Raw genomic sequence first — 13,781 nt, forward strand, 5'->3', positions numbered from 1 at the left:
GAAAGAAAAAGGAGGAGGAGAAAGGGGTAGAAAAAGGAGGAGAATAAGAAACAAGAAAAAGAAGGAGAAGATAAAAGAGGAGGAGAAAAAGTAGAAGGAGAAGGAGAGGATGAGAAGGGGTTAGAAAATAGAAAAGAAGAAAAGACAGAGGAGAAAAAAGGAGAAGGAGGGCAAGGAGAAAAAAGAAGAAAGATGAGAAGAAAGGAGGAGGAGGAGGAGGAGGAGGAGGAGGAGGAGGAGAAGAGGAAGGAAAAAGAGGGGAAAAGGAGAAGAAAAAGAAGGAGAAAGGGTAGAAAATGGAGAAGAAGAATAAAAAGACAGAGGAGAAAATAAGGAGGACAAGGAGAATAAAAGAGAGGAAAGAGGAGAATAAGAGGAGGAGAAAAAGTAGAAAGAAGGAGGAGAGGAAGAAGCAGCAACACGGCGGTCGTCTCCTGAGGAAGCAGCAGCAGCTACGGAGCTGCTCCTCCTCTTCCTCCTCCTCCTCCTCCTCCTCCTCCTCTGATGTACTGGTGGTACTGGTCAAACTGGTCGGGCTGGTTGCCCACGGCGACGGCGCTCAGGCTGCAGATGTCTCTGTCGATGATCTCGTTCACTGCAACACAAACAAACAAACAAACAAACAGGAAACAGAAGCTCGGTTATTTATTTTTATTTTTACACCGAGACGAAAAAACTCTTCACACAACGTTTACGGCTCGTTCTCCAAATGCAAACACACTCGTTGGTTCAAAAACGGTAAAAAATAAACAAAAACAAAAACAAAAACATTTCTGCTGCCGCCACGACCACACAATGTTCCAGATGTGAGGTCACAGACAGCGACCCGTGACCTCTGACGTTTAAACACCAGACTCAGGTCAGTTCCTCTGGTCTTTCACTTCTCCCCCTTTCACTCCTCTCTCTCCCTCTCTTTCCTCTCCCTTTCTCTTCTCTCTCTCCCCTTTTCTCCCTTTCTCTCCTCTCTCTCCCTTTCTCTCCCCCTTTCTCCCCTTCTCTCTCCCTTTTTCTCCCCTCTCCCTCTCTTCCCTCTCCCTTTCTCTCCTCTCCCTTTCTCTTCTCTCTCTCTCCCCTTTTCTCCCTTTCTCTCCTCTCTCTCCCTTTTTCTTCTCTCCCTCCCCCTTTCACTCCTCTCTCTCCCCTTTTCTCCCTTTTTCTTCTCTCCCTCCCCCTTTCACTCCTCTCTCTCCCCTTTTCTCCCTTTCTCACCTCTCCCTCTCTTTCCTCTCCCTTTCTCTCCTCTCTCTCTCCCCCTTTCTCCCTTTCTCTCCTCTCTCTCTCCCCCTTTCTCCCTTTCTCTCCTCTCTCTCTCCCCTTTTCTCCCTTTCTCTCCTCTCTCTCTCCCCTTTTCTCCCTTTCTCTCCTCTCTCTCCCCTTTTCTCCCCTTCTCTCCTCTCCCTTTCTCCCCTCTCTCTCTCCCCTTTCTCTCCTCTCTCTCCCCCTTTCTCCCTTTCACTCCTCTCTCTCCCTTTTTCTCCCCTCTCCCTCTCTTTCCTCCCCCTTTCTCTTCTCTCTCTCTCCCCTTTTCTCCCTTTCTCTCCTCTCTCTCTCCCCTTTTTTCCCTTTCTCTCTCCCTTTTTCTCCCTTTCTCCCCTCCCCCTCTCTCCTCTCTCTCTCTCCCCTTTTATCCCTTTCTCTCCTCTCTCTCCCTTTTTCTTCTCTCCCTCCCCCTTTCTCTCATCTCTCTCTCTCCTCTCTCTCCCTTTTTCTTCTCTCCCCCCCTTTCACTCTCCTCTCTCTCCCCTTTTCTCTCATCTCTCTCTCTCTCCTCTTTCTCTCCTCTCTCTCTCCCCTTTTCTCTCTTTTTCTCTTCTCCCTCCCCCTTCCACTCCTCTCTCTCTCCCCTTTTCTCCTCTCTCTCTCCCCTTTTCTCTCTTTTTCTCTTCGCCCTCCCCCTTCCACTCCTCTCTCTCTCCCCTTTTCTCCCTTTCTCCCCTCTAGGAATTTCAAATCAAAAATATTGACAACATGTAAAATGAAATACAAAAAAAAAGTATTGAAAATAAAAAAAATATACAGAAAAAGATGAAAAATTTAAACGGCTGAGGAAGAAACGCAACACAATGTGGTAGCCTATTCGACCAAACATGATGCAGAAGAGCGGCGGTGAAGATGTTTTGTGGTTTTGTGATGCTTTATTTTTCTTTATGTGTTTACAGTAAAATGTAATTTTTGTAAGAACTTTGTAAATCACTAAGCACAATAATACATGTTGTGTTGCTGTAACTGAAGCAAAATGATGCATCGCTGATTCAATCTTGTTACAATATACAACGATTTATCTAGATCTAGATCAGAGGTCGGCAGGCGAGACACTACAGCCAGGTTTTGATCCATTTTGAGATTTTGGGCTATTTCTCTTCCTTAACATGTCTTCTTTCAGAAAAGTCAAAAGAAATGGTAGAAAATCCATATTAAGGTTTTTATTTTACTTCATTTTGTCTCTTTCGTCAGTAGATTTCTACTAAATTCACCAAAAGTTAGTCTGACCCATGTCATGTCAGGTATCATTGTAAAGCTCTCTCTCCCCTGAACAATAATCTGGGCTCCAAAAACTGTCATTTCCTTTGTATCAGCAACAAATCGTAAAGGTAGATTGACAATAACAATCTGGAATTTTACAGTACAAACCTTTAAAGGCCGTTTTTGCAAAATTTGTTTTTCAGACTCATATTCTGAGCTAGAAATCTCCACTTCAGCAGCACTTACAGACACCAAACCTTCCACTTTGCTCCCTTTCTATATTCTGAAGGTTTTTACAGAGGGGATTGTTGATACATCATTCACGGCCTCATTTATACAACATTTTATTCCTAAAAACATGGAGAAATTGGATTCTTTTTAGCACTGGTGACAGTATTTTCTCATATACAGAGTGATAAAAACAGATATCCAAAATCCTCCTCTGTAAAAACTTCTGACTCTAATATGTCAACAAAATAAAACAAGAATTTTGAAAGAGGCTTTATCCATTGGTCAGATTTCGGTTCTGGAAAATGTATGCAAATTAGTGCATATTTCATTAGATATTGCCTCATTTACATATTTAAACATAAAATTTGACAAAACTTGTAATACAAAAAATATTAGTCTTAATGTGAGTGATAAACATGGTGATATCTGTTATTTATTTCTATTCACCTGTAGTGTCTCCCCTTAAAAAACTGTAGATAAAAACATAATAATGTATTTATATTTAGCTGTTGTTGTTATGTTTCTGTGTGTTTTATTACTTCCTGGTCTGTGCTGTGTAAAACCAGGTCAGAGTCCCTGCAGGCAGATGGATCAATAACTCGTCAATAATAATAATAATAACAACAGAAAGCTGATCGGTGCAGTTCTGTGATCGGCCACCGGAGGGAGCAGCTGCTGCACTCACTGTTTCATCTGAACCAGAAGAGGAAGGAGAAGCTTCGTGGAAACTGTTTCCTCTCCGTGGCTCATTGATCCATTAACTGGTGATTAACGACCTGATCGATCGATGGGAGTCTGGCTGTGTGTGTGTGTGTGTGTGTGTGTGTGTGTGTGTGTGTGGTCGTAGTAGTAGAAGCTGCTCAGCTCCTCGTCTATTTACAGCAGAACACACACTTCATTCAGTCTATTCATAGCTGCTGTGAAACCTGACACACACACACACACACACACAGTGATAACCATCAGCAGCAGCAGGGAGTCCATCAAACACACACACATACACACAGTACACACACCTGCATCTGGACACGCACAACTCAAACTCCAGGTGTGTGTGTGTGTGTGTTTGAGCCAGATGTTCCAGGTGTGAGGTCACAGACAGTGACCTTTGACCTTTAAACACCAAACTCAGGTCAGTTCATCGGGTTTGAATGTTTCTGATGAATAAACGTGTACCGTAAAATTTGGTGTACACTTTTTTCCCCCTTTTTTTTCATCCAAAAAGTTGGGTGCGGGTTACACACCGGTGCGTTTTCAGCCATCAGATGGAGCTTGACCACATGAAAGTACAGTGATCCGATCGGCCAAACCCCCTCCGGAGGTTGTCATGGACGCGTTGTGACCGGTGTAAACTAGGGATGGGACTTTTTGTCGACAAAAAGACCGACATTCGACACAAGCTCCCCTCGACAAAAAAAGTGTGTGAGAGAAAAAGAGTGTCGACATGCCGAGGGGGCGGGGCTTGTGGGATGTCCATGTGTAAATTGCATTTTGTCTTTCAATATTTCCTATTCAAATAAACAGCAGGAAGTGCCACTTTTCCCCTAATGAAATACATTTTTTTAAATAAAACAAATCCACTTTTTCTAAATGGGATCGCTACTTGACCCTCATTCTACTTCACATGTGACGGGAGCGTCTGATTAATTAACAAGACTCGTTCGGGTCCGCCATAGTCTCTCACAGAAAATAATCTCATACCCCTTTCCCACTGGCCAAAAAACCCATTTAAAGGATCATTTCCGTTTTTTACAACCTGGACCTTATTAAAAGATCAAACAACACTGACCAAAAACGATTGAAAAAAAAAAAGAAGCGACAGTCTGTTTTAAAGTGACGTGTTGTGCCGCGGACGTCCGTCATACAAACCTGCGTCGACCCGCTAATTTTAGTGGGAAAACGGCTTTATTGTTATGTTTTTTTAACAGCGTTTCACCGTCAGTCAATAGAAAACCAGTTTGAGACCCTCAAGAATAGACTGCGACTTATATTCCGAATTTTACGGTAAATCTGCTGCGTCACCTGATTTAAAGACACACACACAGCTCATTACAACAAGCCCCCCCCCTCTCTCAATGTTTTAAGCCAATAAATGTCTTTTCTTCTTCTTCTTCTTCTTCAGGTGTATGTGTGTCATTATTAAACTATGATGATGATTAAATCGTTAATCACTAGCTCATCTGTGCGGTTATTGATCGGTTATTGATCAACGTCAACGACAGCTCTGGTTGTTTTATTGTAACGTTGTATCTCTGCTCTGTGACGTCATGAAGGATCCTCCATCGTCCTATCACAGCTGCCGCGGCCTCCGTGACATTTATCCACAGACGATCGAGCGGCGGTTCACGGCCAAAGTCAAAGTGTGTGTGCGTGTGTGTGTGTGTGTGTGTGTGTCTGTGTGTGTGTGTGTGTGTGTGTGTGTGTGTGTGTGTGTGTGTGTGTGTGTGTGTGTGTGTGTGAGGAGGCGGAGATGGAGATGGAGGTTTAGACGACGACAGCTGCTGCCGACTGAGACTCTAAATTAACTCCGTCTGCATCATTCAGAGCAGCAACCAGCACACACAGCTAAGAATAGCCCTCACACACACACACACACACACACACACACACACACACACACACACACACACACACACACACACACACACACACACACACACACACACACACACACACACACACACACACACACACACGACATATAAATAACCAGCATCACAGAGCAACAGAGTGTAAACACACACACACACACACACACACACAGCTGTCCAGTAGAAACTGATTCAGGACCAGTTTGAGTCTCAACTAATGATTTTTAAAGATCAATACACTGTTTGTTTTTATCAATGAATCAGAGTCACTCCAGGTCTGGACCAATGGCAGCCCTGCATTCACACCCTTCCAAAGTAAAAGCACAGCATGAGAAAAAGAAAATGCTGTAAAAAAAAAAAAAAAAAATGCTTAAATCACTTCCTGTAGTTCCTGCAGCTGGAGTATCACAATAAAAGTACTTCCTGTCATTAATTATCACAATAAAAGTACTTCCTGTCATTAATTATCACAGTAAAAGTACTTCCTGCAGTTATAGATTCACGTTTGATCAACTTCCTGTCGTTAGAGTATCACAATAAAAGTTTCATATCGTTATGGTCTCTCATTTGTCACTTCCTGTCGCAGGAGAAAGCTGCTGACAGATCTTTCAGATTAAAAGTGGTCGACTTCTTTCTTTTTTTTTGTTTTTTTTCCTGTAAACATCATTTGTTGTCTATTTTTGTCATTAAAGGGACAACGAGGAGTTTTCCACACTACATTTATGAGCCTCCGCGCACCGTGAAATTCTTTGACCGGCGCAAGACAGACTCATGTTTTCATTCATCAAGAATTAAAGTCAGAGGTTGGAAGACGATCACATACCGTCGTAGCTCCGACCATAAACGGAGATTCGGCGGCGTTATTCTCATGACTCGCCACGAAACCGAAAGTAAAGAAACGCTGGTCGGCTCGCCCAGCATTTCCACCACCACTAATAAAAACAAAATAACCATAGAGACAAAACCATAGATTTATAGAAAATGGGCCCATTAAAGGGACAACGAGGAGTTTCTATTTGGTTATAAAAAAGTCTCATATTAATGTGGATGAATCTCCGTTACCACTTGTTAATGGTCCATTTTAGATAAATATATGGTTTTGTCTCTATGGTTATTTTGTTATTATTAGTGGTGGTGGAAATGCTGGGCGAGCCGACCAGCGTTTCTTTACTTTCGGTTTCGTGGCGAGTCATGAGAATAACATCGCAGAATCACCGTTTATGGTGGGAACCACGACGGTATGTGATCGTCTTCCAACCTCTGACTTTAATTCTTGATGAATGAAAACATGAGTCTGTCTTGCGCCGGTCAAAGAATTTCACGGTGCGGAGGCTCATAAATGTAGTGTGAAAACGCTTCGCTTTTCCAAAACTCCTCGTTGTCCCTTTAAAGTGGTCGACTTCTTTTTCTTTTTTGTTTGTTTTCCTTGTTCCTTGTTGTCAGTCGTTGTCTATTTTTTGTTTCTTTTTGTTATTAAAGCAGAAGTAAGCGATCCGGTGGTTTTGTCTAACTTCCTGTCAGCCGATGGAGTTAGCAGTCCCCGCCCTCGTCCCTACGTCACCACATTCATGCGCATCCCTTGGCTGCACACACAGAGAGGACCGCCCCTTTATGCCGTTCTCTCTCCTCATTGGATAAAGGTTGTAGGATACAAGGAAAGTTTTCTCCTCGGCTCAGAGCAGAGCAGAGTGACTAGCTGGGTTTCCATCCAAGTCGTATCGAATTTAAAAGCGGATTTTGTGAAAATGCGCAAAAAGCAAAGCGAATTTCTGAACGTTTCCATTCATTAGTGTTTTGCGATTAGGAGGAGTGCACCGTGAGATTACGTCATAAGAGAGCGTGAATGTATCCAACAGTTGACACTCAGCTGACACTCAACATCATGGACAATTTACGTACTTTCCGGACTATAGACGCACCTGTATAATCCGCACCAGCTACATTTTAAAAGAAAATACATATACGGTATAGGCCGCACTTGAATATAAGCCTCAGGTTTTCATGTTGTAACATGAGATATTTACACAGAAAGACAGTAGGGAACTGTGACAGTCCGCTCGCTTTTCCGCTGTTTTGGTTATGCTCCTCTCCTCCATGTGCATCTGTTTACATACGAAGCTGGTGAAAAATCAATAAGTTACATGACGATGTTACGGCGTGTGATTGTGTCGTCTTAACCGTCATAAACAAAAGATTATGGGTTACGGAGTGCGTTTGTGTTGCGGTGCAGAGAGGAGAGCTGGGAGACCGGGGTGTCGCTGGGTGAAGTCCAGCAGCTTCACCCACAAACTCTGCCTCAATTCGCATAATCTGTTTCCATCACAAAAACTCGCATTTCCTTTATTCGATACGCTGACAAATCCACCCCCTCCAAGCGTATGAACTTTTATGCGAATTTACTGCCTTTATTCGAATTTCTGGCGTTTCCATTCAAGTATTTATGCGCATTTTCACAAAATGCGCATAAGAAAAGGTGGATGGAAACCCAACTACTGACAGACCCGTGTTTCAGACCAAACACTCTATAGAAGTGATTGCCGTTGGAAGATATGACTAGGGCTGGGTATTGTGGCCAATTTCCTGAATCGATTCGATTTCGATTCCTAAGGTTCTAAATCGATTAATCACGATTCGATTCGATTCAATTCGATTTCATTAGAATCGATTCAATCTCCTCTTGAAAAATGAAAATGGCTCAACTCTGTGTTACAAAATACACTGTTCTTTATTTTTTTCTTTTCACCATAAACAACAGCTTTTAAGTGCAAACTTGTAAATGTGACAGTTTAAACTTGAACTGTAAATAAAACTGTTCCAATTCTCAAAAGGGCAATTTTGAAATTAGAAAGGAATTGCAAGTGAAAGTGAAATTGAACTGCAACATTCCATCACTGCAAATTGCATTATTTAATTAATTTATAATTAAGGCATTGTTTCTTTAAGTGTAAAAATAATATTAATGGTAAAAAAAAAACAAAAAAAAACCTCAAACTGTCTCAAGTCAAGTCTGCAGCAGCTAAAGCTCCCTCCCTCCCTCTTGAGGGAGGAAATGTGTAGAAACGGAGCCCATGGTAAATCAAGTGACGGTGAATGTGTGGAGCGGTTCCGGTGACGAGTCCGGCCCGGTCACGTCGCCTCCCTCCGGAGTCCGGTCGTCATGTGTTATGATCCGACGGTCATAAAGTGGAAGAGAAAAGTCTCGAGTTGCTCGTGTCCCTCATTCTGCGGTGATAACACGTATCATACAGTATGTAGGCTCACCTACGGCGTGAGGAACATGCGGTTCCTGTTAGATGTCTGTGTGTGTGTGTGTGTGTGTGTGTGTGTGTGTGTCAGCGCACCGCTGCCACACGCACACACACAGCGTCGGAGCGCTCAAGTGAAACAATAACCTGCAGATCACCTGTCCTGAGCTGATGTGAACTCCGCTCGTAGTTTGGTTTGGTTTTTATTCATATCAAACACAGCAATAGCTACATTGCACAGCTACAAAGAGGAAGAAAGAAACTCCGCTGGTAGTTACTGTGAGTCAGAGCATCAGACGTAACCGCGCCGCTGCTTCATCACGCACGAGACTACCGGGGGAAAAAATCGATCTCACGCGCTGTGAATCGATATTACAAAATTTAAATGAAATCGATCCAGAATCGATTAAATCGATTTTTTTACCCAGCCCTAGATATGACTATTTAAGACTTATATTAACACAAACATTCTGCTTACTTCTGCTTTAAATAAAATAAAATAAACAAAATAAAACCCTGTGTGCTCACCGTCGTCCAGCGTGATCTCCTGGAGGCCCAGCGAGCCGAGGTTCGGCCGCTCCTCCGGCTCCTGCTTGATGTTCCGGTCGGTCGGCGTCACGAAGCCTCGGCTCGGAGAGGGATCCCTCTGAGGTCCGACCACGACCACGACGGGGGAGGAGGGGGAGGAGAGGGAGTGGGAGGGGGAGTGGGAGGAGGAGGTCTGAGGGGGGATGTGGGAGAAGGTGTGAAGGGGGAGAGAAGAGGAAGAAGGAGAAGAGGAGGAGGTGAGGTGAGGAGGGATGGTGAAGGTCTGAAGAGGAATCAGAGAGGAGGAGGAGGAGGAGGGAGAGGAGGAGAGTCGAGGGAGGGAGGAGGAGTGAGGAAACATCAAGGAGGTCTGAAGAGCAGGAGGAGGAAGAGGAGGAGGAGGAGGAGCAGGAGGAGGAGGACCACAATGCACCGGGAGGAGGAGGTCGCAGGAGTCGTAGTAAGACAAATCGGGGCTGAACCCAGCAGGTGCATTGTGGGAGATGTGGTCCAGCTCCCACGGTTCCTGTTTGACCAGATGTGCTGCTCCTCTTCCTCCTCCTCCTCCTCCTCCTCCTCCTGCTCCTCCTCCTCCTCGTCGAACACCGGGCAGGAAGGTGAAGCTCTGCGTCAGGCTCCTCTTCCTCTTCCCGTTGGAGACGTAGAACTGGACCTGGACCGGACCGGACGCCTTCTTGTTGTACGGAGGAACGTCGACCACGAGGCTGGACTGAGATACAGGGACACACAGGGGCTGTTAGAGCTCCTTCACAATAAAGGTAGATGTTTGTGTTAAAACCCCTTCAGAATAAAGGTAGATGTTTGTGTTAAAACCCCTTCAGAATAAAGGTAGATGTTTGTGTTAAAGCTCCTTCAGAATAAAGGTAGATGTTTGTGTTAAAGCTCCTTCAGAATAAAGGTACATGTTTGTGTTAAAGCTCCTTCAGAATAAAGGTAGATGTTTGTGTTAAAGCTCCTTCAGAATAAAGGTACATGTTTGTATTAAAGCTCCTTCAGAATAAAGGTAGTTGTTTGTGTTAAAGCTCCTTCAGTATAAAGGTAGATGTTTGTGTTAAAGCTCCTTCAGAGTAAAGGTAGATGTTTGTGTTAAAGCTCCTTCAGAATAAAGGTAGATGTTTGTGTTAAAGCTCCTTCAGAATAAAGGTACATGTTTGTATTAAAGCTCCTTCAGAATAAAGGTAGTTGTTTGTGTTAAAGCTCCTTCAGAATAAAGGTAGATGTTTGTGTTAAAGCTCCTTCAGAATAAAGGTAGATGTTTGTGTTAAAGCTCCTTCAAAATAAAGGTAGATGTTTGTGTTAAAGCTCCTTCAAAATAAAGGTAGATGTTTGTGTTAAAGCTCCTTCAGAATAAAGGTAGATGTCATTATTAAAGCTCCTTCAAAATAAAGGTAGATGTTTCTATTATAGCTCCTTCACAATAAAGGTAGATATTACTTTTATAACTCCTTCAGAATAAATGTAGATATTACTATTATAACTCCTTCAGAATAAAGGTAGATGTCACTATTAAAGCCCCTTCAAATTAAAGGTCGTGTTTGTATTAAAGCTCCTTCAGAATAAAGGCACATGTTTGTGTTAAAGCTCCTTCAAAATAAAGGTACATGTTTGTTTTAAATCTCCTTCAGAATAAAGGCAGATGTCACTATTAAAGCTCCTTCAAAATAAAGGTACATGTTTGTGTTAAAGTTTCTTCAAAATAAAGGTACATGTTTGTATTAAAGCTCCTTCAGAATAAAGGTAGATGATTGTTTATTTAACATCTTGTTTTAGCCTTTACGTAAGTTCTTGATGAGTTCTCTACCTGATGATATTCATGTTTAGTCTCGACAGAAAAACAGCAGAACGAACAGTTGAAGGTGTAAAAACATAAAACTTTTGACTGACTGACGGCTGCATCAAGTCTGAAGAACACACACCACTGTGGTTTGAAACATCCTCTGCCATGTTTAACCCCTGAGTGCCACATGTGTCAGCAGAATATCTTCACGACAACAGGAACAAAACCAAACATGAAACAAAACAACAAAAAAACCACACTCCACCTAAATCTGACAGAAACACACACACACATCATCGAATTCCACCTTAAATCAGAGTCTAACCTGAAACTCTAAAAAAAGAAAAAGACTAAACTGACTTTTTTTTTTTTTTTTAAACGATGACGTGATGAAAGCTGCACACACACACGGTCTAAGACTCTGTGGTTTTAACAAGCTCTCTTCAGTTTCCTCTTTGTGCTTCCTCTTGTGGGAATCCTCGCCGCCATCTTGAAACGAGCTTCAAAAAACCAGACTGGGGTTTTTTTGTTTTTTTTGGTGAGATTCAACTCAGGGTGGGACGACTCGACTCGACTCGACCCTGAACGCACCTCAACACAATGAATGAACGTCACGCGACACATAAACGACAAAAAAAAGCAAAATTAAAGCTGCAAATATGAACTTTTTTTTACTTTTTAAACAGATTCAGGGCGTTTTCAGTCTGAAACCTGGTTCGAGGTGTTTCTGCTCCGTCGTCTACATCTGACAATCAGAAGAACCGTTGGTTATATGTAAGAAATGTATCGCAGGTAATCACACAATATGTGAATATGTCAAAACTCATTTTAGTTCCGATCTCAAGTGGGCCGGACGATTATAAAAACAGAATAATAACCTATAAATAACGAGATGTCTAAATGTTTCCCTTTGTTTTAGTGCAAAGAAGCACAAATATAAGACATTTACAGTTCTGTATTCACTATTATTTTACAAAGATGTGTGCAATTTCAACAACATTATGCCTCTTCTGTCTTGGTTACTTTATTTATACCCTCAGGTAAATTTGGTTTGTTTTCACAAAGTCACAAACTCATCCAGGTTCCCACTGAGCTGCAGCTACAAACATAGTTCAAAGTTCAAAGTTCAAAGTCGGCTTTATTGTCAATTCCACAATATGTACGGGATATAAGAGAATCGAAATTGTGTTACTCTCAGACCCTCGGTGCAGACAGTAGACCGACAGACAATAAACATTTAAAAACAATAAAACAATCTGTGAATCTAAAATACCAATCTAGAATAAATATGAATAAAAAAACTAAGATAAACTAGTAATAAAAAATAAGTAGGGATGGGCATTACGAGCTGCGTTTCAATTTACAGATTTTCACAAAATAAAAGCGATATTTCTGAAACTTCGAAAAAGTGCTATTGCTATTTGCGGGTGTTTCCGTTGAAAGGTGTTTTACGAATGAGCCATAATCTAGTCTCTAATTCTCCCTCCACAAGACTTCACTTTGAGGAAGATGGACGTAAGCATCTTGCGTTCCTATGGTGACAGCACAGCGATCTCAGCTGCCGTTGCTGTTATCGTTTTTAACCAAGACGAAGGCAGCGCTTGATCGCTGAAAGACAAAGCCCGTGTGGCGCTGGCAGCCGCCACAAATAAGAGACACCAGCGTTGATGAGGTGCTGACAACAATATACGGCGGCGGATGCTAACCACTACCGCTAGCCGAAGTTAGCATCGAGCTAGCTCACTACAACGGCCCTAATACTTGTTACCAGTGTCGGTGACGGTGGGGAATCGGTCCGCGGCTCCAGCGCTTCACTCAGACTGTATTTCTTTTTCTTTGCGGTCCTGACTGCTGCTGCTGAGAGAGAGAGACGTGCTAGCTGCTAGCACTCGTTAGCATCAGACAGCTAGTGCGGCTAACAGCCCTGAGCCTCCTACTCTGCTGCACGTAGCTTCACCTGAGCTCCGTCATTGGCTGGAGAGAAAACACAGACTCTCTCACCATAGATATCTATGCTCTCTCTGGCTATCCACAACGAACACTAGGAGGACTCGTATCAGTTGTGTACTCACGACTTCAAACACATACACAGAAAGAGCTACCCTTTATTGGCCAAGGCATGGTCCAGAGACTTGGCTGTTGCGGAAGAGGACATAAACTGGGCAAGTGTCTGGAAGAACACACTTCACTCGTCCAAGAAGCTGATTCATTATAAGCTGTGTCAGAAAGCCTATCTGACGCCACTAAGTTGTGAGATTTCATATGAAGCTGTCAACCAGCCCAAACTGTGGCCTGTGCTCCTTGAACACACCAGGAACATTTAAACATATGGTATGGGACTGCCCAGAGGTCTATGGCTTTTGGAGGAAGGTAACAGTGAATGAATGAATTTATTTATTTAAAACAGGGACAATGCACAAAAAAACATTAATCTTGTAAAACAAGAAGAGATGCTTTGAGCCAGGTTATAGCAATTGCTAATTTCCGCCTGTAGTCCCTGGGCAGGTAAAGTGCTAAACAGATACAATATTAAGATTAATTGAAATAAGACATAATAACCATAATATTTTTTAAAAAATGACAGAATGCACTAATAAAAGCTTTATCTAACTTTATCTAATATGATTGATAAACCTGTACCTCTGGAGCCGACTATCCTCTTGCTCAATGATGATTCACAGTTGGGGCTGAATGAGAAATGGCCGGCTGGTTTGACGGCTGCCAAAAAGCCAATAGTACAACGTTGGCTAGCTCCTCACAACCTACATGCTGGGAAATGGCTGGGATACTTTCAGGATGTGGTCATGTTAGAACTTTCTACAGCACGGGTGAACAAAGCTAAAAGCTCTACACTGAACTAGGGGTTGCACAGACTAGTCGACTAATCGACTAGTCGACTTTACTGCTCCACAATGACGTTTTGAG

At 42.7% G+C, this 13,781-nt stretch overlaps 1 protein-coding gene across 1 annotated transcript in view; it reads right to left on the bottom strand.

Moving 5' to 3' along the window:
* Nucleotides 1-240: 240 nt before the first annotated feature.
* The window catches only part of LOC310987561 (nuclear factor of activated T-cells, cytoplasmic 3-like), a 39,649-nt gene continuing 26,108 nt past the window's right edge, over nucleotides 241-13,781 (bottom strand). The window contains exons 10-11 of the mRNA XM_083973877.1: nucleotides 9,059-9,788; nucleotides 241-595 (exon numbers count right to left, since the gene is read on the bottom strand). Of these exons, the coding sequence (XP_083830003.1) occupies nucleotides 453-595; nucleotides 9,059-9,788 (873 nt within the window). The 3' untranslated portion in view covers nucleotides 241-452. The remainder of the gene's footprint in view (nucleotides 596-9,058; nucleotides 9,789-13,781) is intronic.

The sequence above is a fragment of the Trachurus trachurus genome (assembly GCF_905171665.1).
Source record: "Trachurus trachurus genome assembly, chromosome: 6".
NCBI lineage: Eukaryota > Metazoa > Chordata > Actinopteri > Carangiformes > Carangidae > Trachurus > Trachurus trachurus.